Below are 27384 nucleotides of genomic sequence, written 5' to 3'. Positions count from 1 at the left end.
TCAGTTGTTTGGCAAGCTCTGAAGTGTTTCTCGGGAGCTCCTGCTTTAAGGTATTTGTTCCCTGTTTCTTTGTGTTCTTTTGTCTTTTTCCCCTTCTCAGGGACGCTTAGGACTTTATTTTATTTTTGAATATTTCCTTCCCCCGGGGTTTTCTTTTAATTCGCTGCCTTATTTTTCCTTTTTTCTCGCTCATCGGTGCTTGCAGCGGCAGCGCTGATCAGCTGGGCGTCAGATTCGGAAAGCCGAGCCACCTACGCAGCGCTTTTGCCTGTCGGCAACCGGCGCCAGTTTCAAAATTGCTCAAAGCCGCGCGGGGCGAAGAGGAGAGCGATCGGCTCGGATCCACGCCGGTCGTGCCGGATAGAGCAGCGTGCAGCCGCGGTTCGCCCAGATAGCCCTGCCAGCCACCAGGAAAAGGACCCCTTCGAGCGGCAAAGAAGCACGGCAGCTGACTGGACCCTCGGGCCTCCAGCATAAGACCATAGCTTACAGAAGGCACCCGAGCCTCACTCCACGTGGCGCCCGCCCTCTTGAAGACCACATGGGCCGCCATCTTGGGCAAACATTTTCCTACAGCTCCTAGAGGCTCACCCACGCAATCCCTCTAGTGCGGTGCCTTTTGCAAGGAGGGTTAGCTAGTGAGACCTTCGGGCTCTCAGCTGCCTTTACTCACCTGGCGGGGCAGAGCTCACAAGTCTCGCCATAATCACACCAGCGGAAGGGGAGCCTTGCCAACAACAACGCGCCATGTCTGACTTCCCTTTCTCCTCAGACCCTGAGCTGGAACTGAGCACACCTCGCAAGGGGGCTAAATCATCCAAAAAGAGTTCCAGAAAGCGGTCTGAAAGCTCCAGCCGCAGGTCCAAACCTGGGACGGGGCTGACCTTCCAAGACAAGGACGCTCAAAGACGCCATCAAGCGCTCGAGAGGCAGTGCGCCAAAGTCCAAAAGGTGCTGGCTATGTCTCTCACCAGGGGGCCAAGACCAGAAAGCGCTGCGCGTTCCACGCCTAGGGAGTCAGACTCTGCAATGGCCACCTAGACGGATCTAGCGCAGACCCCAGCGACCTCGGTGCTGACAGGGGGCCCCAACAGGTCGGAACTCCCGCCCTTGCCCGGAATGAATCTGCACCCCTCTCACCAGCGGGGCCATCGCGCAGCACAGCCCCGTGTGCAGGAGCACAGGGGGGGCCACCACCGCCATCACATCTGGACTTCCAAGCCATGTTTTCCACGGCTCTATCATCCTTCTTAGCCGCCAGTTGGCAGCAGGCGGTTCCACCACCTCAACCAGCACAGGTCCAGGGGTCTCACCAACAGGTCCACAACAAGACCTTCGCCCCCTCCACATGAGAATCCTCCTCCAAGGAGTCAGATCAAGCAGACGAGGCCCCTGAGGACGTCGAGTTCTCAGAAGATGAAGGCCTGAACCCAGACACGCCTGCTTTCACCGGTCTTTTTCGACCAGCACTATTTAGGTCACTCCTCCACAAGGCGCGACTCACGACTAATCTGGGAGAGCCGGGGGAGGTGAAGTCTGCCCCACCTTCCGCAGTGGAGCCCCACGATGCCCTTTTCAAGTCGTCCAAACAGGAAAAGGACTGCATCCCCTGTCCGCAGCTGTTTTCTGATGTCATCCAAAATGCCTGGGGGCAACCGGCTTCTCAAACTACACCGAGCAGCCTGGACAAAAAGCTCTACTGTTCGGCCCCGGAGCTGGAGGATCTACTACTCCTCCCAACTATGGACCAGCCGGTCGCAGCACTCTCATCCCCATCACTGGTCTCCACAGAGGCACTGGATGGGCTCAAGGCGGAGGAGAAGAGGACAGAGTGGGCCTTCCGCAAAACACACCAGGCAGTGGCCTGGGCAATCAGAAAATCCACAGCCAGGTCCTTTTTCAATAGAGTGGCCCTCATTTGGCTACGCCAGATGCAAGAAAAACTCCCCCGGGAGGACACCAGGCTGCAACAAGATATCAACAAGATTATTGCAGCCACCGAGTTCGCCTCTGATGCCTCCTTAAACTCGGCAAAATTCCCATCAAGGGCCCTAGCCTCCACCGTCATGGCTAGGAGGCTCTTCTGGCTGCGCCCCTGGAAAGCGGACCTTAAGGCTAAATGGAAGCTAGCTGCAGCTCCCTACAAGACACCAAATCTCTTTGGAGCAGCCCTGGATCCTGTCCTGGTCGAGGACAAGGATAAGAGGAAGGTTCTGCCATCGTCTTACCGCCGCCAGGAGCGGAGGTACTCCCCTTATCCGGTTCAACAGCCCTTTCGGCCTGGCTCAGGGCCCAGGGGGTCCTTCTCGCACCGTTCCAATTACATGGGAGGCGACAGATCACATGACAGGCATCAGTCACGGGACCGGTGCAGGAATCAGCAATCCAGAAAACCCGGGGGGCAGGCTTCAAATCCACCAGGAGGGGGAAGTGACTCCAAGACCGAGGGGCCCATAGGGGGAAGACCACCAATGGGCCCGGTCGACATCAGACTTGTGGGTAAGGCACACCATCTCATTTGAACTATCAATAGAATTTGCAGATCCACCGCCTCAGCGCTTCGTGCGGTGCCCGGTCCCACAGTCCTCCGAACTTCAGGCCCTAATGACACAAGAACTGAACCATCTTCGGGAGGTCAGAGCCATAGAGATGGTACCACCAGCTCACAGGGCTCCGGGTTCTATTCAAGCCTGTTCCTCGTCCCCAAGAACTCGGGGGGATAGAGGGCCATCCTGAACCTAAAAAAGCTGAACCTGTCTGTGCGATACCACAAGTTCAAAATGCACTCGCTTCAATCGATTCTAACGGGGGTGAGACGGGGAGACCTTCTCCAATCAGTCGATCTTCGGGAAGCCTACCTCCACGTTCCCATTCACCCAGACCACAGACAATTCCTGAGGTTCGAATACGCGGGCCAGCACTTTCAGTACCGGGCCATGCCTTTCGGACTATCGTCAGCACCCTGCACCTTCACCAAACTTGTGGCGGTGGTGGCAGCCAAACTTCGAGCCATCCCGGTCCGGGTCCTTTACTACCTAGACGACATCTTGATACTCTCGTCAACTCACGATCAGGCAGTCAGGAACTTACACCTAGTCCTCGAAACGTTTCGGAACCACGGGTTTACAATCAACCTCGAGAAAAGTCATCTTCAACCCTCCACTCGGATTCTCCACCTAGGGACAGTAATAGATTCCTCCAGAGGGCAGGTCTTCCTATCACCAGACAGAGTCCAGAGTCTCCAGCAACTGGCCCTTCAAATCCTGTCAGGGAGGAAGTCCACCCTCTGCCAACTATCATGCCTCCTGGGGAAAATGGTCTCCTGCTTTGGCATCGTTCCGTGGGCACGCAAACACTCGAGGGCTCTCCAATGGCTATTACTCCCTTACCAACGTTCGGGGAGGGCCAACTCGAAATGCAAAGTTCACCTCACCCCCAAGGTGCGTCTCTCCCTCAGATGGTGGACATCCACTTCGCTCCTCAAGGGCTCAGAGTTCCTGGACCCGGACAGACTGATCCTCACCACGGACGCAAGTCTTCGAGGGTGGGGAGCACACCTGCACAACGGGGTGGCATAGGGCCAGTGGTCCAAGGCCGAGCAACGCAACAGCATCAACCTGCTGGAACTCCGGGCGATCAGATTAGCCCTGCGCCACTTCCGGACCACGGTTCAGGGCCGGCACGTACTGGTACTGACAGACAACATCTCGGCCAAGGCGCACGTGAACAGAGAGGGAGGCACGAGATCTCGCACCCTGATGCTGGAATCTGAGGCCCTATTTGAGTGGGCGGAAGAACACCTACTCCTTTGATCCCTTGCCTAGTTCGGAAGTTGCTGGCAGAGAAGGCTGATCTACTCCTGGTGGCCCCAAATTGGCCTCGAAGACCGTGGTTCGCCGACCTGGTGGCCCTGTCAGTGGAGCAACCGTGGGTGATCCCGCCACACCAGGTGGTACTGTGCCAGGGCGAGATCAATCACCCAGAACCTCAGTGGCTCCAATTAGCCATCTGGCATTTGAACGGGTCATCCTGAAGAAAGACAACTTACCTGATAGCGTTGTCAGCACTATTCAGGCGGCCAGACGTCCGTCAACAACTCGGATTTATGAGGCATCCTGGAAGGCCTTCTGCAGCTGGAGTTCCGGGCACCACGTGGATCCCACCACAGCAACGATTCAAGACATTTTGCTGTTTCTTCAGGCAAGGATAGACAAGGGGCTGGCCCCAGCGACCCTAGGACGTCAGGCCGCAGCCTTATCGACCGTCATGGGTGCACCATACCAGACCCTGTCATATCATCCGTTGATCAGAGGGTTCCTTCACGGGGCAACGAACCTACACCCACCTGTAGTGCACCATTACCCATCTTGGGATTTATCACTAGTTTTACGGGCCCTGACAGGCTCTCCTTTCGAACTGCTGGACTCGGCTTCCCTCAAACACTTGACCCTCAAGGTGACTTTCCTCATAGCGATCACGTCAGCGAGGCGAGTCTCGGAGTTAGCAGCTCTTTCTGCCCGTAAAGACCTCTGCATTTTCAAAGATTCCTCCGTGGTCCTCCGTCTGGACCCGACCTTCATCCCAAAAGTGAACTCCTGGTTTCACCGGGCCCAGGAACTTATTCTGCCGGACTTCTGCCCGTCGCCAAAAGACCACAGGGAGAAGCGTTGGCACACCCTAGATGTCCGTCGGGCGATTCGGACATACATACACAGAACTGCCTCTTTCCGTCACACAGAAGCCCTCCTGGTCTCGTTCAACCCTGCTTCCATGGGCCAGAAGATCTCGGCCCCCACTGTCAGCAGATGGATCAGGGCCTGCATCGCATTCGCCTACGACTTGAACTCCAGGCCGCCACCAGGCAAAATTCTTCCCCACTCAACTAGAAGTGCAGCCACGTCTGCAGCCTGGGCTACACAGGCCTCTGTAGCTGATATTTGCAGAGCAGCGACCTGGTCCTCCGTGTCGCCCTTCATTCGGCACTACAAGATAGACGCTTATGATTCAGCCGAGGCGGCGTTTGGCCACCGGGTACTCCAGCGGGTTGCGACTGGAGAGGACTCTGCGGGCAATCAGCCCCCCGCCCAGGGGACGTAAGCTTGGGTATATCCCATTCATGGATAGTGGAAGCAGCGCTCAGGAAAATAGACGTTGTCTTACCTGAACGTCCCTTTTCTGGGCGCTGCGTACACTATCCATTCCCGCCCGTATCTTTGGGCTTCCTGCCCGGCGGTGATCTTCCGTTATACAGTCCTGGCCATGTTGAATTTGGTTTGTTAATAAAGTTTTGGTTGTTTCTACATCCTGGCTTTGTCAATGGTTTTTCGCCACACCTTCGCTCAGACTGGGGTGTCATGGGATTGAGGGATGTGGCTGAGCAGCGGGGAAAGGGTAAGTCCTTTGTTTTTTGTCTTTATTTAACACTCAGTTGTTTGCCAAAGGCTGAAGCATTAACCCATTCATGGATAGTGTACGCAGCGGCCAGAAAAGGGACATTCATGTAAGACAACGTCCAGTCTCTGCTGATCATCTTGGCTATTGGTTGCTTTATTATTTATTTATTTTTATTTATTATTTAAATTTCTATACCGCCCTTCTCCTTTCGGACTCAGGGCGGTGAACAGCCAAAAGTAAAACATTTGTACACAAAAGTTAAAATAGTTTTAAAATAATTAAATAAAGTTTGGCCCATAATTTAAAAACATTTCAATTAAAATCAGTATCAATTTTAAAAACCAATATAAAATCAGGCCAGCCCGGCTAACTGAAAGAAATAGGTTTTAAGGGCCCGACGAAAAGTCCGGAGGTCTGGGATCACTTGTATCTCTGGGGGTAGATTGTTCCAGAGGTTAGGCGCCATCACAGAGAAGGCTCTCCCCCCGGGGGTCGCCAGCGGACATTGTCTGGCTGACGGCACCCAGAGGAGGCCCTCTCTGTGGGAGCGAACTGGCCGGTGGGAGGCAATTGGTGGCAGAAGGCGGTCCTGTAAGTACCCCGGTGTTGGTGTGATCACCAACACCTTGAAGCGCACCTGGAAGTCCACCGGAAGCCAATGTAGCTCGCGCAGGAGAGGAGTCACATGGGAGCACCCCATCGCTCCCATAATCCCCCACGCGGCCGCATTCTGCACCAGTTGGAGCCTCCGGGTGCACCCCAAGGGGTGCCCCATGTAGAGAGCGTTACAATAGTCCAGACGAGAAGTGACAAGTGCTTGAGTGACCGTGCGTAAGGAGTCCCGATCTAGAAAGGGGCGCAACTGGTGTATCAGGTGAACCTGATAGAAGGCCCCCCTGGCCACAGCCATCATATGCTCTTCTAAAGACAGCCGTGCGTCCAGGAAGACACCCAAGTTGCGGGCCCTTTCCGTGGGGGCCATTGATTCGCCCCCAATAACCAGCGATGGCGCCAGCTGGCTATACCAGGACGCCAGCAGCCACAGCCACTCGGTCTTGGAAGGGTTGAGTCGAAGCCTGTTTCTCCCCATCCAGACCCGCACGGCCTCCAGGCACTGAGACATCACTTCCAAGGCATCATTGGGATGGTCTGGGATGGAGATGTACAGCTGAGTATCATCAGCGTACTGATGGAATTCCATCCCAAACCACGGATGATCTCACCCACTGGCTTCACATAAATGTTGAACAGGAGGGGTGAGAGGACCGACCCTTGTGGCACCCCACAAACAAGGCGCCTCGTGGTCGACCGCTGCCCCCCCCATCAACACAGATTGCTACCGGTCGGAGAGGTAGGAGGAGAACCACCGTAAAACAGTGCCCCCCACTCCAAATCCCTCCCAATCCCTCCAGCCGGCACAACATGATACCATGGTCGATGATATCAAAAGCCGCTGAGAGATCTAACAGGACCAGGATAGAAGAATAACCCCCTACCCCGGGCCCTCCAGCAACGCTACCAATGCCGTTTCCATGCTGTATCCAGGCCTGAAACCGGACTGGAGCGGATCCAAATAAACAGCTTCATCCAGGTACTGGGGAAGCTATCGCGCCACCACACTCTCAACAACCCATGCTTCCTTAATTTTTTGGTTTCTAGGTGATATTTCTTGATGAAATATTTGTTTGTCTTCTTGTTTTTTTATCTTTTTTTCTTCTGTCTGTTCTAGCTTACTTGTTTCTGATCTTAGCATGCTGAAGTTATTTTCTAACAAGAACTTCCATTTTGCTGGTGCACTGTTTGCTTCTTTTCTTGTATGTTAGTTTTGCATTCCCAATACTCAGTTATACTTGCAGCCATGCTGTAGATTAGTTGATTTGTTTCTTGCAGTGAGATAATGCCTATATTTGATATTATAGAATTAGCATATTTTTATACTAGTGCTACTGGTTTTTTGGAATAAGTTTCAATATAGACAACTCTTGTTTATGTACTGTTCTGGATGCTCAGTTATTCTTTGTTCCAATTCCTTTTTTTTTTTTTTTAGCTAGAGAGCTTTGTTTTCTCTGACAAGAAGATAGAGGAGAGGGCTCCTGCTTTGGAAATAAAAACGATTTAATAGCTATACTGGTTTCCTTTACTGCCCCTCCCCCCCTCCCCCCCGGGTTAGCCTGTAGAATTTGAGCTGTTTCTGATACGGCTTTGGTCTCTTATCCCTGGGTAGACCTTTGCAATTCTTTCAGTTCTGCTTTTAAATATGTCATCTTTTTGTCAATATTTTATATTTGTGTCAAATTGTAAATAACCGTGTAAATAACAATCAAATATTTAATGAACAATTATATCAGTATATATATTGAATAAATATTCAATAAGGATATCAGCCAATACTTTTGGTTGAAGTCCAAACTTGGGCCTTTTTAGGTATTAATACAATATTGGTCTCTTTCCAGTTGTCTAGATATCCCCACCACCACCACTATCCATGCATCTTTCTGGTTAGTTTCTTTTATAATTCCACAAACTTCCCTCACTCGTAGGTCTGTTCAAAAACTTTCTGTTTCTCTGTAATCTTTAATAAATGTTACTTTGTTAACCATCCATTTTTTCCAAGGAAATTACTTATCTTTTATATAAATTAGAATAGTATTGATAAATTGTTTTTTCATTTATGCTCACCTTATCTGTTATAACTTTTATTTTTCTTATAATTTAAATATTTTATTTCCTTTTTTCTTTCATAATTTGTATTCTATCATTTTCTTGGTTTCTTGCAAACTCAAAAAATTTTGGTTTGTCTAATTCATTTTTATTTCCCTTTCTCTTACTGACAACATAGACCATTTTCTTAGTAAAAGCTTAATTTTGTTGGGTAATATCTTGTGTTCCCTAGAAGCTTCTTTAATTCTTGGAAGCTTCTTTAATTCTTGTGAATCTTTTTAAATTACTTATAGAAAAATAGATTAGACCATGCTTTGGGTAACATTTGTATAGAAATATCAAGGAAAGATATACAGTATAAAACAGTGGCAGCCATGTAAAGGAGGATGAGTTAAGAACTAAAGGGATTAGTTCAGAATCTCTCAGTGAGCTTTCAGCTGTGGTGGCACAGTGGTTAGAATGCAGGGTTTCCAGCTAATTCTACTGACTGCAAGTAATTTGATTCTTACCTGCTCAAGGTTGACTCAGCCTTCCATTTTCCTGACGTCGGTAAAATGAACTAGATTGAGGGCAATATGCTGACTCTGTAAACAACTTAGAGAGGGCTGTAAAATACTGTGAAGCAGTACATAAGTCTAAGTGCTATTGCTATTTTAAGAATTAAATGTGAGTTTTGTGGTCCTTACCCATTCCTTAGCCCCGTGATGGCGAACCTATGGCACGGGTGCCACAGGTGGCACGCAGAGCCATATTGGTGGGCACGCGAGTGTTGCCCTAGCTCAGCTCCAGCACGCATGTGCGCACCAGCCAACTTATTTTCAGGCCTTACGGTCCCACCGGAAATTGGGAAACTGGCTGTTTCCGGCCTGCGGGAAGGCCTCCAGGGGGATGGGGAAGGCTGTTTTTGCCCTCCCCAGGCTCCTAGAAAGCCTCTGGAGCCTGGGGAGGGGGAAAAACAGGCCTACCGGGCCCACCGTGCCATCACGTGCCAAAAGCAGGGGGAAGTATGTGGGGGTCACATGCGCATGCATGGGAGGGCGGGGCACATTGAATTATGGATGTTGGCACATGCACCCGCGACCCCCCACCCTCCCCCCACTTTTGGCACGCGATGGCAAAAAGGTTAGCCATCACTACCTTAGCCACACTAATATTCTAAATATACTAATTTGAAACCTGAGTCTTTCAGGTTCAGCCATTAATCAATAGCTATCAGTAAAAAGCAGCTGCTGAGAAAACAAAGTTTTAATTATTTCTTCCTGAGTATTCTTTACTTCGAAAACTGTTCTATAATTTCTATTAATGTGACCTGAACAGAAAAGATGAAGATTATGTATGTTGGCTTATAAAATATATTATTTGAGTAACTTCCTTCAGTCTCACAATCATCCCATCTTCCATGTTATAAATTAATCATATCACATATGCAAACATTTTGCAGTTCCTCAGTAAAATGATTCAGTATGATCAGCAGACTCTACCTATGTTCTATTTTTTACAACTGTAGAAATTATTTTTGAGAAGAATAAAATAGATGATGTACTGTATAATATCAGATATATTACGTTTTACTTGTACTTATGCCATTTTCTTTTTACACCTGAAGAATATTTGCAATAGGTATCTTCAACCTAAATGTCATTGCTTTCTAAAATACTAAGGATTTTACTAAAGAAGCATGTATATAGCAAAATACCTGCTAGAATGAAGCACTTATTGTTTCTCATTAAAATTTCTGATTTTACCGTTTTCTGCTTTCATTTGTCAATATGTATACTAATGTATATCAAATTCATCACTTGTATTTGTTTGAAATTATATCACATGATAAAAATGATTCTCATTTTTAGATCCAAAAGTCATTATGCATTGTCCGTAAAAAGACTTTGGCAGTACCTCGTTAAACAAGAAATGGTCCAAGAAACCTTCATCAGAAACATATTTGCCAAAAGAAAGTGTTTAAATGAGGTTAGTGTTATATGTTTATGTAGAAATTTAAATCCATTAATTACAATTTAATTAAGCTAGTATTTCTTTTCGAATTTAAAATTTTACTACTATTCTATAGAAATAAATTCCAAAACATTTCCCCTAGGAATCTAGTAATGGAAAAGGCGAAGGTATTGCATATAACTATTTGCATTCCTCTGTGGTTTATTGAATCATTGGTTTGTATTACTGGCTATTAAGAAGAAGAAATATTCATCTTGTTAGCTATCTCTATAACATGATATAAAATAATATATGGTTGACTACTTTGTATGCTGTTTTCATGCATTATCTTCTAGGCCCTCTTCCAAGTAAACTAATTAACCTTCAGAACACACCAGTAATAACTTTGTCAGCTAGGCCCCTTCCCTTTTTTCATAGCTACTGTACATACCAAACTAAGATTAATAATTCTTGACTCTAGGTATAATATTTGTGCTTTTGCCTCTTTAATTCAGTGTTCAGCACAAATCTAATTATGTCTCTAATGTCTCCTCTAATTATGAGGAAAGGACAGAATTCTATTTTTCTTTTAAAATTTTTGAACCATCATACATGTAAAATTCAAGCTGAATTAGATCTGCATAACCTCTGAAAAAGCTTGTATATATATTTACATGTAAAGCAAGTTATATAACTTTTTTAAAAAATGGAGGAAATTATCGTGACTACAGGTAATTTCAAAAATGTGTTCTATTACCTATGCTCACCTTGCATATTATTAATATATTAATTTTTCACGTAGTTCTTTTTGATGTTTTTTTGGGGATTTAGTCATTAGAAGACCAGGCTGAATTTACCAAAACTAGTTCAGGAGAAGAATCGGGAATCAATAAGGTATGTATCATAATAATAAGAGATGTATTCTAATTATACTAAAAGGTTTTCTAGAAAATCTTTTAGTACCTCATTAGTACCCAGAAATACTTAAGATCCCCGACCTCCGGGTATTTCGCTGTGCACTGAAGACCCTGTTGTTCCGCCAGGCCGGGCTATCGACATGATAATTTTAAATTGGGGTATTTTAAATTTCTGGGGTTTTAAATGAAGCCAAATTTATTTAATAATTTTAAATTTTAAATTGATGTTTGTCTTGTGTTTTTAAATAGGCTGTATACCGCCCTGAGTCCTTCGGGAGAAGGGCAGTATAGAAATAAAATTATTATTATTATTATTATTATTATTATTATTATTATTATTATTATTATTAGTAGTAGTAGTAGTAGTAGTAGTAGTAGTAGTAGTAGTAAAATATTAACCAAACCAAATTTGCTAAAATCTTCAATCAACTGGCTTTTTAATTTAAGCAGTATATTAGTGTACAGGTACTCCTTGACGTACCATTCATTTAGTGACTTTCAAAGTTACAATGGCAGTAAAGAAAAATGACTTTTGACCAGTTATCACATTTATGACTATTGCAGCATTCCCATCATCATATGACAAAAATTCAGGCACTTGGCAACTAGCATGTATTTATGACAGTTGCACTGCCTCAGGATTACTATTTGTAACCTTCCCAGCTGGCTTCCTACAAGCAAAGTCAATGGGGAAAGCCACATTTGCTTAACAACCATATGATTCACAGTGATTCACTTTACAACTATGGCAAAAAAAGTTTGTAAAATGGGGTACAATTCATTTAACTGTCTCGCTTAGCATTGCTCAATTGGGCTCAATTGTTTCAAGTTAAGGAATACCTGACCAGAATTGTACAATATTCTCTAAGGCCATGAAGACCTAGTTATAGGATTAGAATGTGTTTAGAGTCCCATATCTTGGCTTATCAACGTGTGGCAATAATTTTATTCAGTGATCATGTACATTTATTCTGCATTGCTTTTTATTGCTTTATATTTTTATGATATATGCCACCTAGAGTCACTTGTTGAGATAACTGGCTAGAATAATTAAATAAATAAATATTGTACTTAACAATGTTCTGGTTTGAAGTTGCTGGATTTTTGAAATGACATGTAATAAATATCAAATAATTTTCAAATTCCAAGCAATTAAATGATCAATGCTGAGTAATAAATTAGATATTTCTTAGCTTATCTTTTAGGAATTTTCACTACCATTTTCTAGTTTTTTTAGATGAATGAACTGAATTTAATCTGAATGAATGATTATATAGAAAAAGGATCCCACCAAAATGTTTTTATTAGGCTATCTTGAATTTATAATTATGCTTAATTAGGCTAGATATATTCCTGATTAATATTTATCATTATTTTTTAGCATGATGTAAAAGAAGAAAGCCTTACTATTGTGTTGTATTGTGTATGTTGCCCTTGTCTTTTCTTTTTAACACAGATAGAGCATGATGCAGGATCTCCTGGAAGTAAAGCAAGAATTATCCATAAAGAGTCTGACATTATTACTGCCTTTGCTGTCAATAAGGTATAGACAAATGGAAGAGTTGGGGGAATAATCCTTGAATATTTTGAAATGTTGTGACTTAGATCCATATGAAAGAAATTCTATTGTACTTCCAACTAGAGGATCTACACTAAATAATTACTTTGTAATAAAGATTTTTGGTTCTATAGCACCAAGGACACTGACATTTTTCTTGAAGTATAGTTTTTATTTTTATTGTTTACATTTAGAAACCACCCACCTCCCTCACAAAGGGACCCTGGGTGATATACAAATAGAATGTTAAAAACATAAAATATTATAAACATAGAAACTAAATATAAAAATTTAACACATTGCAAGAATATATTTACGAAACTAAAGAGTAGCATCAGGACAAACAGATTAATGTCGAATTACGTGGGAAATTTTAAGTGGGAAGTAATTTATGTTAAAATGATTATAAAACTGGTAATTTATATTATAACTGGCTATCATCAATAAGTGGAGATACCATGGAAATCTTAGGAACCATTCTTAGGAACCATTTCATTAAATTCTATTATGATGGAATTACTGTTTCTCAGTAAACTTCGAGCAGAACTGATAACATCAGTCCTCCTAGTTATTTTGGATATGAGTCGTGTTCCCCCTGAAGAAGGTGCTTCATGATTTGGGGTCTTGTGGAATTTAGACGCACCTTTGAGCAGCTAATGGAAGCCCTTGTAGTAATATGTTATCCCAATTACAACCTTGCCCTGGCAACAGTAACTCATACCCATATCTCATGCTGCCTTGGAGACAGTTCAGAAACCTCAGCTACTCAGTCTTATTTTAATGTCTGATTATTATGTATGTTAAATATTATATTTATAATATATTATATTATTAAAAAACTGCTGATGGAACAATCTTACCATTGCAGAATAATGTCAATTTAAAATTGCATAGGTTGATAATAGTCTTGTGTGTCTCTTCAAATTACTGGTTATTCCTTAAAAGCCCTGTATAGTACAGGAATAAGCATGTATCAGGAATTGTCTTGTTGAAATTTAATCTGCCATTCTTGCCGAGCCCATTTCTTCTTTAATGTTAGGTGACAGGCCTTTTCAGCAGTAAAAATGAGAATGTGTTTCTCCATTGTATTTGGTCCCATCCTTTGCAACATTTCACAAGGCTGTTTAAAATGTTATTCAAATGTGCCTTTAGACTAAGTTGACGGTTGGTCTGTTGTAGCTTTGTATAATTCTGCTTTGAATATACCTTAGTTGATTCTCTGGTTTCTCTTCATATCGTATAAATCTTTTGTCCTTTTTACCTTACTTGATTCTTTATTTTATTCTTGCCTTGTTCATTGCTGGGTATACATATATGGGGCAATAGACAGATGGTATGAAATAAATTTGTATTTCTGCGTTTTAGGCCAACAGGAATTGTATTGCAATAGCTTCAAGCCATGAAATTCAAGAACTGGATGTTTCTGGAATTTTAGCAACTCAGATCTACACTTGGGTTGATGAAGATATTGAAGTGGAAGCTAAAGGGTATTTCTTTTTATTGTATTTTTTGCCAATATCCTTAACATTGACTTAACATTGAACATTTAACCTTCCTTAACAATGACTTAACATTGAACATTTAATGATATCCTGTTAAAATACTGACTTATAAATAATGATCTATCTTCTGGTTTTTTGTAAAACTTTTTAAGCCTCATGTCCTTTTCTTTAGTAAACTTCAACTCATACATCTTTCTCTTTGACTTACTAAACCTAACTTCCTGATAACTAGATTTGACTTACTGTGTTATTAAAAACATTTCTTTTGACTGACAGACAGCATTTCTCTTCCCTTCAGCCACTAACTGGCTTTGTCTTGAACCATCCACTGATTGGCTATGTAGTTCATAAGAAAATCTGAAGTACAAATGCACCACCAATCAGATAACTTACTGCCAATAACTCATGTGATATCAAGTGAGAATTCATGGATATAGGTAGCTAAGCATCTTTGAATTAGAATAGAATATATTTTTAGATAGTAATTCATGACCAATATTCATTTGAACATTTTGTTTTATAGAGCTGATGACTTCTTAGTTATACATGCTCGTGATGACTTGGGAAACATTCAAGGAACTACTCCTTATACACACAGCACTCCTGGAACACCAATCAATATGCCATGGCTTGGCAGCACTCAGACTGGCAGGGGTGCTGCTATGGTGAGTCACTTGTTATCAAATAATAATGACCTTAAACATTTATATTTCAATGGCTTTTATTTTATTTATAATATGTACTTCTAAATAATCTATTAAGATTTCACAAAGACTTTGAATTTTAATTTAAATTAATCTTAACATTGTTTATTTAAACAATTTTGGTTGTGAGGTTACATGTTAAAACTACTTTTTAGAACTTCTGTGAGTAAGTGAAACCTAGGAGAAGGTTTTCCTATCTATTTTAGTATTTTCTTCTCAGGCAACATACAGACTAAGTGAAAAAAGGAAGCAAAACCAAATAAATGTTCATGCTTTCCTTGATATTTGATTTATAAGAAACACATCTGAAATTGACCCTTTCTTTGCTTTCTTTCAATGCATCTTTATCCTATTTTTCACTGTCTTTTGATTTGGACTGGACTTATTTATTTCTTTTGGTTATATTTGTCGGTAATCTTTAATAACAGTTATCTTTGGAATTTTTGAAGTGGCTTAGGTTGATTTTATGCTGGTATTTTATAATGAGATATTGTTTCTGAGACATTGTTAGATAATGTATTGATTAATGAAATGCAATATAGAATATTTTTTAAATTAGAACATAAAGCTCTCTTACATTTTTATTTGTCCTGCAGCAATGACAGTTTTCCTCAACCTAAGTTACAATATAATGCATGAATTTTAATAAAAACAATTAAGTTGCAACATGTGTCCATAGTCACAATTTTTATTAACCCCCTTCTATTAAGTCTTTGCCAATTATTGTTTTTAGCTTGCTTTGCATTTCACAGCTTAATCATCCCAGTTTATACTCAAAACTACTGTTGTATATTTCATTGCTTAACAGATTTTATGTAATATAGTTTTTCTTACTTCTTTTAGTAAGACAATATAATCAGCATTTACATACTGCTGTGTAAAGTGTTCAAAGTACATCACAACTATTATAACTGTAATTCTTACTGTAAACTGGCATAATAAATAGACGTTATACTTATTTTGGAAACAAGATGGAATGCATCTGACAAAAGTGTACCAGAGAACAGCCAACATCATCTTATTTGATTCTTCTTGCTTTTCATTTAGATTCCCAATATTTCCTCAATCAAGTGATTCTACCAACAAACTTTAAACTTCTCCCCCTCTATTTTGTTTTTAATTATACTATATTCCTTTTCTCTCCAGGAACTCATGTGAATTTCTCATTTAGGTCTATCACTTTCTCACATAAGTATTCCTAAAAAACCTTTGCTTATTTTCACTATCCAGGACTTAAAATCTTAGGCATGACAACTCATTCACTAAAAGGTAGCTTCAGTGTCATCTTAATCTGTTATAGGTCTAACATCAAAGAAAAAAAACCCAAACATAATTAAGTGGCTGACATACATTTATAAATTTCTGTCATTTTTATCATATAAACAGATGGGCTTTATACAGATGGGCTGCTATTTATTTAAATCTTTCACACATCATTTTAGAAAAAATAATCTTACAGTACATACTGATTAAAAAATCCGATTATGAAGTAAATTACTATATCTTAGCATTTACTACAATTTGTGCTTTGTCATCTAGGATTCATTAAATAAACCTTTTTTTCCAACCAATATATTTCCCACCTAAATCTTCTGTGGATGATTAAATGCAAAAAACATAGTTTCTTCACTCCTGCTTATTTTTTTGTAAAAGTTTGTTTAACTCTCTCTTACATGCCTCTGCTTCTGCCTTTGTCTTACTTACCTTACAATATACAGGAATATTCCAATAAATTTAATGGAATCAGAAAGGAATTGGCCAGAAAAGAGGTAAGATTGAAATCTAGTGTATGTGTTTAGCAAACCTTAGATTTATGGACCAAAAGTTTCCAAGAACCTGGATTTAGATTCTGTTGATATGAACTTTGAATAAACACTGTAGGAAGGGTTTCGTTTTCATTGATTGCCATCCATTTCTCAAACCCCAAATCATGAAGGGAAGCAAACATAGTAGTGTCTGCATTTTACCCTACTAATAACTTTAAATGAATTCTGAATAATTCTAAATGGATCTTTTAATCTTGGACATTTAATAGATGATCAAGAAGAATCTCAATAATGTCAGAAGAATGGCTTCCCACCCAACACTACCATATTGTAAGTTTTTTATTTCTAATTTGTAACTTTGTTGTAATTTATAAGATAGAAAATTCTAGATGAAATCTAGAAAAGTCTAAATATCTTTGAAATTATAGATAACCTCAGTTAGTTATTTGCAGTTATATTTTTTGCAATAATATTTGATATGGCTGGATTTGAATGAGTTAAAAACTTTTCATATTTTCCTAAACTCCTTAATGTAATACAGATCAAAGTATTCCCTCAATAGTAAAAAGCCAATAATTATTATTTCTAAAAATATAACCAAAAGAACAATAATTGAAGAATTTTTATTTTAATAATTTAGGAGTATACTTCTAATTATAATTGCTAATTTGTCTTGAAAATAATTCTTCAGTTTCTTTTTGAGTTTGTTGTAAATTCTTTTTTTTTTCCTTCCTTTGCTAAGTTTCAAAGGTATATATTTTTCTATTGCAGATTTGACAGGTGCCCAGGATGGCAGTGTAAGAATGTTTGAATGGGGCCATTCTCAACAACTTGCATGCTTTCGATCTGGTGGCAACTCTAGAATTACACGGATGAGATTTAATTATCAAGGCAATAAGGTACCATCCTTTTATCTCTTATAAGACAAAAAGAAATCTGTTTAAATGTCACTTATAGCTCTATATTCCTTTAATTAAGGATCACAACAATATTTACAGATTTCTAGATAAGTTTATAAATTTACAAATTAGCTATTGACCAACAGTAATCCAATAGTTAATATCTGTTTTTACTCAATATATAAATTTGAGTATATAAATCCTCTAAAATCAAACAGCTTGTGTGTCTAGCAAAGATTGAACTAAAATTTCAGTGCTATTCCAATGCACTTTCTTTAGCTTTTTTTAATCACTGATTGTAAGAATAATAGTGATTGATCATTCATTTTCAATTATCATTATTTGATCATTCAAATAATGAATTGAAAAACATGTTCCACTTCCACTTTGAGACAACCTAACTCAATGTATTAAGCTACTAAGAAACTTTTCTTCTAGATTTAGACTTTTAACTTATCATGCCTAAGGCTTTCATACTTAAGGCAGGACTAGAACTCATATATTTTTAGCCTGGTGCCTTAACAATTAGACAAAAATGGCTCTCAATATTGGCATACAATATTATATGTAATTAAATTTAAAGATTAAAGTTAGTTTAATTATTATTAATTAATAGGATTTGATTATATGGCCTTGTTGTTAACACAGTCTTGATTGTTATATAGCTAGACGGATCATATCTAGTTTTATTTTCTTTTTTTAAAATGACAAGGATTGTCTACTTATGAAGGTATGGCATCATTTGCATAAACTCCCAATTATTCCATATTGCAAGCTATCTTTTTCACTATATGATAGTATTTTTAATCTTTCAAATTGCATCCATACTCTGCAATATCAGTGTTTCTATCTTTACTAATTACCTGTTGAAGTTTGTTTTGTAAGATATTAAAAAGAGAGATTAGTTTTTTACATTTTTCAAAATTATAAGACGAGGAAAAAATATCTCCCATAGAAAACTGTCTCCTGTTTCATTTTTGAGGTTCTTTTCTCTGTCCACTAGCAAAAGCAATTTAATGAGCAAAATTACACAAGTAATCTTTCCAGTTATGAAATTATAGCTCAGTAAGATCTATGAAATCTTTTTTTTTTCATACTTTAGTAGAGTCCAATGTCTTGTTTATACATAAACATTTTGTATTAAACTAGTTGGATCCTATTGTTTTATTCTGTAAAAATATAATATTACACAAAAAGATATTTTGAATGAATGAAGAGGCTTTTGTTCATGTGAATTCCATTTGCATTCAGTTCTTCCAGATATGCTAGGAATTGCTGATGACTTAATACACATTCATATCCACACACATCTGGAACAGCTTAACTATGAAGGAATCAATTAATTATTAATATAATGTAAATATAATGTAAAAACATGCATCTACTTTCTTTAGTTTGGGATCGTTGATGGTGATGGACACATAAGTTTGTATCAAACAAACTGTAAAGGTTGCCTACATAATGGAAGCACACCCAAACCATACCTGGTAAGTCATAATATTTACTACCATGTTTTCCCAAAAATAAGACCCTATCTTATATTTTTTTGAACCCTGAAATAAGTGCTTGGCCTTATTTCCATGCGCTCAAAAGCCCGATTGGGTTTATTATCAGGGGATGTCTTATTTTGGGGAAAACAGGGTAGTTGTTGTTGTTTTCTTTACCTTTTTATTTTTTTTATAACCACAACAACTAAGTCCTTATTTTAATTTATTACATAGCTAACATACTTGTATATAGTTACTTTTACACAGTAGACAAATATTCCTGTTGAAAATTGCATGTATAACAAACCTTCATTATATTTTTTATTTGTGGAAGGGGGAACAGAATTTCCAAGCAAAAATAGGACTTTCATACTTCAAATATTTTTCCTCATAGAATTGATGCTCTTGAAGAATCATTTGAAATCTCTAAACTAACTGTGATTTAAGATTGTAATATTTTATGCAGTCTAGGTTGTTACAGGTAGTCCTCGAGTTACAATCATAATTGAGCCCAAAATTATGTTGTTAAGTGAAACATTTGTTAAGTGAGTTTGTTCCATTTTACAACTTTTCTTGCCACATTTGTTAAATGAATCACTGCAGCTGTTAAATTAGTAATTCGATTGTTAAGTGAATCTGATTTCCCCATTGACTTTGCTTATCAGAAGGTCACAAAAGGTGATCACATGATCCCGGGACACTGCAACTGTCGTAAATGTGAATCAGTTGTTAAGCATCCGAATGTAACTCTCGTGAGCATGGGGTTGTTGCAACGGTCATAAGTGAAAAATAGTTATAAGTCACTTTTTTCAGTGCTATTGTAACTTCAAACAGTCACTAAGTGAACTGTTGTAAGTCAAGGACTACCTGTATTGTGATAAATCATTAACTAGAGATTAAGATTTAATTACTAACAGAATTGAAGGTTCTGCTATTCTATGAAAAAAAAATAAGTAGGAAAAAAATATAATGTTGCAAGCTTCAACCTGAAATTAATATATTTCTAAGTAAATAAGCTCTTAATATTTTTGTTGCTTTACTATATTTATTGTTCCTTGATATTTTCAGACATGGCAATGCCATAATAAAACGGCTAGTGATTTTGTTTTCATCAGTTCTTCATCTTTGATAGCTACTGCCGGGTTATCTACTGACAACAGGTATTAAAATTTCTTCAAGATCATACCAATAAACATTATGATTTTGTACAAAAAAAAATATTCCCAGTGTTCATTCCTTTTTATACCATACTATTCTGTGGAGAACAGCTTTTTAGATTGAGCAAGAAGCAAAGCGTGCCATGACATGAAAGTAGAAATTGTATATATTAAGTACAAAAGTTCTATTAGATACAGTCCATTTTTGTTGTTCCTTATAAAACAGTACAGGGCATGGGACCTTTTAGGAATGCCCTCTGTTCCATAAAACCTGTCTGCTTAATTTGATCCTGCAGTGTTGACATACTACAGGTTCCTTCAAATAAATGGTATCATCTCTTAGAACCCCAAAAGCATACCTTCCCAGTAGTAGCGTCTAATCTTTGGAGCAAGGTTACCCCTGAAATTTGGATGGCACTCTGGTATTGTTTAGGAAAGTAGCTTTTCACCTAGGCTTGTGGTGAGGGAAAGCGAGGCTCTTTAATTCCTCATGCTTGCCATATTTTATCTTCACTTTTTATGTTTTATTTATTTTGTTGTAATTTCTTTGATTGTTGTGAGCCAGAACTCATTGAGAGTCATATGGCATAAAGTTTAATAATAAGTGATTAAGGTGCTGACCTGAAAATCAGGAGACTATGAGTTATAGTCCCACTATAGGCCTGAAAGCTGGCTGGTAGGACTTTTGGCTAGTCAATCTCTCTCAGCCCAACCCACCTCACTGGGTTGTTGTGGGAAAAATAGAAGCAAGCAGTGCTATTATTTATGTTCAGTTTTGAGTTACTTATAAAGTAACAAAAGTAATAGAAGCATGATAAAAATCAAATAAATAATAATTTTAAAAAACCAGCCATGATGGTTCCAGAGGTTATTCACACATTAAGTGCTATACTAAAAAATCTTGGATAGCACTTAGAAAATCTGCACGTTGACAAAATTTCCATCTGTCACTTATAAATCGCCGCACTGTTAGAATCTGTACATATACAGATAGTCATCAAATTATGACCACAATTGAGCCCAGAATTTATGTTGCTAAGTGAAACATTTGTTAAGTGAGTTTTGCCCCATTTTACAACTTTTCTTGCCACATTTGTTAAATGAATCCCTGCAGTTGTTAAACTCGTAACAGAGTTGTTAAGTGCATCTGGCTTCACCATTGACTTTGCTGGTCAGAAGGTCGCAAAAGATGATAGTTGTCAAGCATCCAAATGTAAATCACATGACCATTGGGATGCTGCAATGGTCATAAGTGTGAAAAATTGTCATAAGTCACTTTTTTTCAGTGATGTAACTTCGAATGGTCACTAAATGAATTATTATAAGTTGAGGGCTACCTGTATTACATTGATCATTACAACATTCTAAGTTCTTGGGAAGAACTTTATACATATGACACCCAAAATCAGCTAAAGAACCAGCAGCTATGACTTCATATTTTTCTGTGTAATAATAATAATAATAATAATAATAATAATAATAATAATAATAATAATAATAATAATAATAATATCTACCTAGCCCAGGTCCTTGGGAAAATCTTGAAAGATGGATAAAAATATCTCTGGTCTAAACCTTTAACTGACTATGCAATCACCTTTTGCGACCTTATGACTAGCAAAATCAATGGGGAAGCCAGTTTCATTTAACAACCATATTACTAATTGAACAACTTCAGTGATTTACTTAACAACTATGTCAAGAAGGGTCATAAAATGGGGCAAAACTCACTTAACAACATAACTTTGGAGTTTAAGGATGATCGTAAGTCAAGGACTACCTACATTTCAAAGCATTGTACTATCCAATCATCTTTTCTTTTTACAGTTTTTCCTCCCTCAGGGTTACTATTAAACTGTAATTTCTATAAAATATATTTTAGTAGAAATTGATAGATTATACTTATAGTTAAAAATCATATAACTATTACTACTTCTTTCCAATAAAAAAAAAATAAAATGTTTAGATAATTTCAAAGGAATTGTTGCTCTTATCTGATGCTTTTTAAATTCTAATTACTAATTCAATTTGTTCTTTTATCATGATATCATTAGATATATTATTATTCCTGTGTTTGTTTCCTTTTAGAAATATTTGTCTGTGGGATACTTTGGTTGCCCCTTCTAGTAGCCTGGTTCATGGTAAGCTTATCTAGCTTATATACAAACATAAAACTTTATGTTTTAATATCTAAAATCTTAAATTACACTTCAGCTCCCTATTGAGAAATAAGATTTTGATTAGAATTAGCCATTTTGCTAATATAACATTATGTGTTTGTACATGCAGTCAAGATAACCGTATCTGATAAAATATCTATCCATTTTTCTGTATATATATGGTAATGCTAAATAAGAGATGTATAAAAAGTTTCAAAATTTGAAACATTTGGAGTTCAAAACTGGTTTTGAATTTAAGGTTGTCTCAACCTCACGTGAAATACTTTTTCAGTCACTGTAGAAATTTTTAAATTTGGAACAGCTCTCTCAAAATAGTCCAAGTTTTGATAACATGGTAAGCCATGACAATATATCTCAGCCAAGAATAAATATATAATTTATATAAACTATATAAATTGGTTGAATAAATGAAAAATAGATGAATAAATAACTTACCGCTGTAATTTATGGCTTATGACTTCTCACATCAGATGTACCTTTAGCATGTTTTGTGAACTAGGCCATAATGAAAGTTGTGCTAGAGTTTATACAAATAAACATCTTGCTATGGGACTTTTCCTGAAAATAACAGAATAACAGAGTTGGAAGGGACCTTGGAAATCTTCTAGTCCAACCCCTTGCTCAGGCAGGAAGCCCTATACCACTTCAGACAAATGGTTGCCTAATCTCTTCTTAAAAACTTCCAGTGTTGGAACATTCCCAACTTCTGAAAGGAAGTTGTTTCACTGATCAATTGTCCTAACTGTAGGAAAATTTCTCCTTAATTCTAGATTGCTTCTCTCCTTGATTAGTTTCCATTTATTTATTTTAAATAATTAAATTGCATTGTTAAATTGTCCTGCCTTGAGTTGTCCCGCAGCGACTTAGCCATGGGCAGGGGTCAGCAACCTGCGGCTCTGGAGCCGCATGTGGCTCTTTCACCCCTCTGCTGTGGCTCCCTGTCACTCAGAATATGCGTCATAACTGCCAATGTGCGACACCCGCCGGCCTACAATTTATTGAGCTTTTCAACCCCCGGTAGGTCAAATCCAAGAAAAGAAATGTTTCAGAAGAAAACAGAACATTTAATTCAACTACATATGCTAGTTTTGTGGCCGCTCAAGAAATAGTCAGGCACGGGAAGGGTTTTGTGGCTCCCGGTGTTTTCTTTGGGAAATGGGTCCAAATGACTCTTCGAGTGTTTTAAGGTTACAGACCCCTGGCGATGGGTATAGGCTGTGGCAAGTTGTTCCACCCACATTCAGCCTTGAGTATCATCCCATTGGCTGAAACACCTGGCTCTAATTTCCTTTCAACTGATAATCGGAAGGGTTTGCTTACTTTTACCACAAACAAGCAGGATCATTTTCCTCAATAGATAAATGAATAATACAATGTTTTTGACTCATTTGTTTAATTGGGTTCTTATTATCTAGTTTTAAGACTTGCATGGAGACCATATCACATTTTAGATCATTACTATGCAGAAATATTGAAAATTCAAATGGATTCACAAACATCTAGCATGTGTATGGAATGAGAAGGTTTCAAAAGATCCATAAATAGTCAAGGTCAAAAAGAGAGTTTTGCCTACTTCTAACAAATGTTTTCTGTTGATCTAATTCAAAATCAAGTTGATTCATCCAATAATTCAGTACTGATGTTTTATTTAACAGTATCATATAATAAATATATTCAATAGTAATAGAATATTATTTACATTATAATTTACAAATGTATAATATACATTTTTTTTTTTTGTATTTCAGCATTTACCTGTCATGATACTGGAGCAACTGTTTTGGCATATGCCCCCAAACACCAGCTATTAATATCTGGTGGAAGAAAAGGCTATACCTGCTTAATAGATCTTCGTCAAAAACAACAGAGACAATTTTTCCAAAGTCATGATTCTCCAATTAAAGCAATTGCTGTAGATCCTACAGAAGAATATTTTGTTACAGGATCTGCAGAAGGAAATATCAAGGTCATTACATTACAAAATTACATCTTGTTAATTTGAATAGGAGTAGTTTCTTATAAACAGTATTCATTATAACATTCCTGAGAACTATTTATTTTATTTAAATATTTATATAACTGCCCACCGTATAACAAACTTTGGGGAGCTTCCAATCAAAAGTTAAAATAACATAATATCCTTCTTAAAATTATAAAAAACAAATACATTAAAAACAACAAGCTGGGTCCAAATCAAGCATCTAATACGCACTCACCTCATCCCAGTGCTGGGGTGGGGACTGGGGGGGGGGGGAAACCTGCTGACCTTCAGATGGAAGATGTTCATGGACAGGAGCTCCAGCAAAAATGGCATGCTTCCTTGCTCGCATAAGATGGCAATATTTATGGGAAAGGACTAGGAGTATTCCCACCCTATCTAACATGGTAGGACAGGTCTATGTCCTATTTAAAATGTGTTCTAAACTGTTTTATTCTTAGCCTTAACTTTTAAAAAATACTACATAAATACTCATCTGTAATTTCCATTCTTAATTGAATTCATAAAAAGAACCATAAGTAATCATCTGAGAGTTTACATAATTGAAGCATATTTATCAAACTTGGAGAGATCAACTCAAAATCACAATCCATTTTTTCTCTTTGTGTTTTAGGTATGGAGTCTGTCTAATTTCAGCCTTCTTCATACTTTCCTCAATGAACATTCTAGACAATCTATTTTCAGAAATCTTGGGACAGGTGTCATGCAGATTGAGACAGGACCAGCAAATCACATATTCTCCTGTGGAGCTGATGGGACAGTGAAAATGAGAATTTTGCCTGATCAGTTTAATTCATTTGGTGAAGTGTTGAAAACTGATGTGAAATATGTGTTCTAAAGTGCTGTTAGCATATGTAAAATATTATAGAATATTATCAAGCATAATTGTACAGGTAGCCCTATAGTAATATTTCCTGGTGTTTATATTTATTTCTTGGAGATATAGTCCTTAATGCACTAATGCCTTAAAGGTTAGCAAGTTCCTTCTTATTCTGCATAAGAATAGTTTTTGAAGATTCAGTAAATATTTATTATGTATTTTGTTGAGTACTGTTTGTTCTTAATTGATAATAATGCCTCATTCCATGTTGTTGAGCATGGTCTTTATCACTTAATTTCTAAAGACCGTTCCATAAAGAAGCCTTATAATATCATCTCTTTTAGCTTGACAGAACAATCAGTTGCCAAATTCCTTATTCTAACTGTATATGGGTTGTACTTGTGTAAAATAAACATACTTGACATAAGCAGATACCCATGCTATATTGAAATTTGCTATAGGAAGAAATGATATTAGATGAGCCACCATTCGTAATATTTTCCTGAAATCTAGCTTGTTCACTTTTACAATTTGAACTCTGTCTTTAGTGTGAAGAATTAAAAGATAAAAGTTTGTCTTGGAACTTTTCATGCTTGAATGACTGCTATCAATATGGCAGTCTTTTCCTGGAACAAAGAGATATAAAGAAAAAATATATAATCAAGTCTTATTTAAAATAGGCAAATAGAGTATGAATATCTAGCTTTCAGATTGTTTTAAGAATTATATTTAAAAATGATACATAACGTTTAAAATCCATAAAATTGAATTTAAGTATATGCATAGGATAACTGAATAATCTGGGTGGGGGCTATAAAATCATATATGCTTAAATCATTGGTAAAACACAGGAAATTGACATATAATGTTATTTTCTCAGTAAATTTTGTTTTCATTTAATCCAAACATGCTTATTTAAATCATAGCATTTAGCTTTCATTTCTGAAGTAAACAAAATAAGAAAAGGTTGCAAAAGAGAACTGTTCTAATGTATGATAAATAGTATAGATTTATATTTTTTTAAAAAATCAAGAGTTTGAAATTTGTTTTTGTTAAAATGTAATAACTGTGTATACCTAATTTTTTTGACCAAAATATAAAAATGTACAAAGCTTTCAAAAAATTTCTATATGCTAAAATAGGCCATGTAGTGTAATTATTTTGAACTACTCTTATTTTACTCATGTAAAAGTCTCAGAAAATAATTGGATTGGAGATAGATTACTTAAATGCAAATTATAAACAGTTTACTAAAATATTTTTGTGGAAAAACTGTCAATACAATTCATGTGAAACAGATTTTGTCTGGGAATAGATGCTGTAAATAAAACAAAAGTGAAGGGCTTGTATAATTAATTTTGTACTATTCTCAGGACACTACTTTTAAAAGTAATATTTCTTACTTTTTATAGAGCATTTTAAATGTAATTTTAGCATATTTCTATGCAAGCATTAAATAAGGAAACAAGTGTAAACATAATCGAAAATACATTTGTGCAATAACCTAGGCCAGTAATGGCTAACCTTTTTGGGCACTGAGTGCCCAAAGCGCCCGCACATACCCATCCCCAAACGCATCTCCCGCATACGCTCTGGCTCCCGCATGACAGAGACCCAAAAACCATCTGGCGGGAGGCGCGCATGCATGCGGAGCTGAGCTGGGATGACGGCTAGCATGCCCACAGAGAGGGCTCTGCGTGCCACCTGTGGTACACATGCCATAGGTTCGCCATCACGGACCTAGGCTATTCTTATAAAGGAAAAATGCCTAGCAGCATTTTAAAAGAGCTAGTGCAGCTATTTGATGCAGTGAATTAAAATTTTGAGTCAGTTTGCAGGTAATGCAGTGGGAAGAATATAAATTGCAGTGCTAAATCACAACAACGACACTGTGAAAATAGCTTTATACATTTTAGGTCCGTTCCACATATATTCAGTTGCTTGCTTAGAAAGAATATGTTTAATAGCCCAATCCTGTAATTGTTTAGGATATATGTATACGCTTGGGGTCCTGAGTCATCAACAACAGTAATGTTCTGCTATGTTTGTAGGAAAATTACATTGACATAACAGCTAGCACTAGTATTTAGGAAGAGATGTTAAATGTTAGTGTTATAACCATTTATTTCATCGAAGAATATTAAAACTAATTCTGCTGCCCTTCATATTTCATTCAAAGATTAATGTGGAAAAAATCATTTTAATGCTTAGTATATAAAGACTGATTTACTGAATTTTATATCTGAATTGCAAAATCCAAAATTATACCAAAGTCTTAAGAATTTAGCTTACTTGTAATTCAAGCTCCTTATATTAGATTTAACCTCGGATTTTGAGAAAGACTATAAACTTTAGTAAACTTTTTGATAAGTTGCACTAAGTTTAAGATTCCAAAATTGTGGAAAGCT

General features: G+C 38.1%; 1 protein-coding gene across 4 annotated transcripts in view; it reads left to right on the top strand.

Annotated features, from left to right (window-relative positions):
- The window catches only part of DMXL1 (Dmx like 1), an 87969-nt gene extending 61637 nt beyond the window's left edge, over positions 1–26332 (top strand). For 2 of the 4 annotated variants that reach the window (XM_070938717.1, XM_070938716.1), the window contains 11 exons: positions 9906–10023; positions 12361–12447; positions 13828–13949; positions 14488–14629; positions 16704–16764; positions 17206–17333; positions 18728–18820; positions 19889–19980; positions 22066–22118; positions 23906–24123; positions 24770–26332. In XM_070938717.1, coding sequence (XP_070794818.1) covers positions 9906–10023; positions 12361–12447; positions 13828–13949; positions 14488–14629; positions 16704–16764; positions 17206–17333; positions 18728–18820; positions 19889–19980; positions 22066–22118; positions 23906–24123; positions 24770–24994 — 1339 coding nt within the window. In that variant the 3' untranslated portion in view covers positions 24995–26332. Of the gene's footprint in view, positions 1–9905; positions 10024–10818; positions 10882–12360; positions 12448–13827; positions 13950–14487; positions 14630–16386; positions 16438–16703; positions 16765–17205; positions 17334–18727; positions 18821–19888; positions 19981–22065; positions 22119–23905; positions 24124–24769 lie in introns of all 4 variants that reach the window. The other 2 variants (XM_070938714.1, XM_070938715.1) reach the window with 2 other exon arrangements.
- Positions 26333–27384: the final 1052 nt, after the last annotated feature.

The sequence above is a fragment of the Pituophis catenifer genome, unplaced genomic scaffold (assembly GCF_029215685.1).
Source record: "Pituophis catenifer annectens isolate HBS135680 unplaced genomic scaffold, rPitCat1.0.hap2 SCAF_2, whole genome shotgun sequence".
NCBI classification, from domain to species: Eukaryota; Metazoa; Chordata; class Lepidosauria; order Squamata; family Colubridae; genus Pituophis; species Pituophis catenifer.
This window is presented reverse-complemented; position numbering and strand designations above follow the sequence as displayed.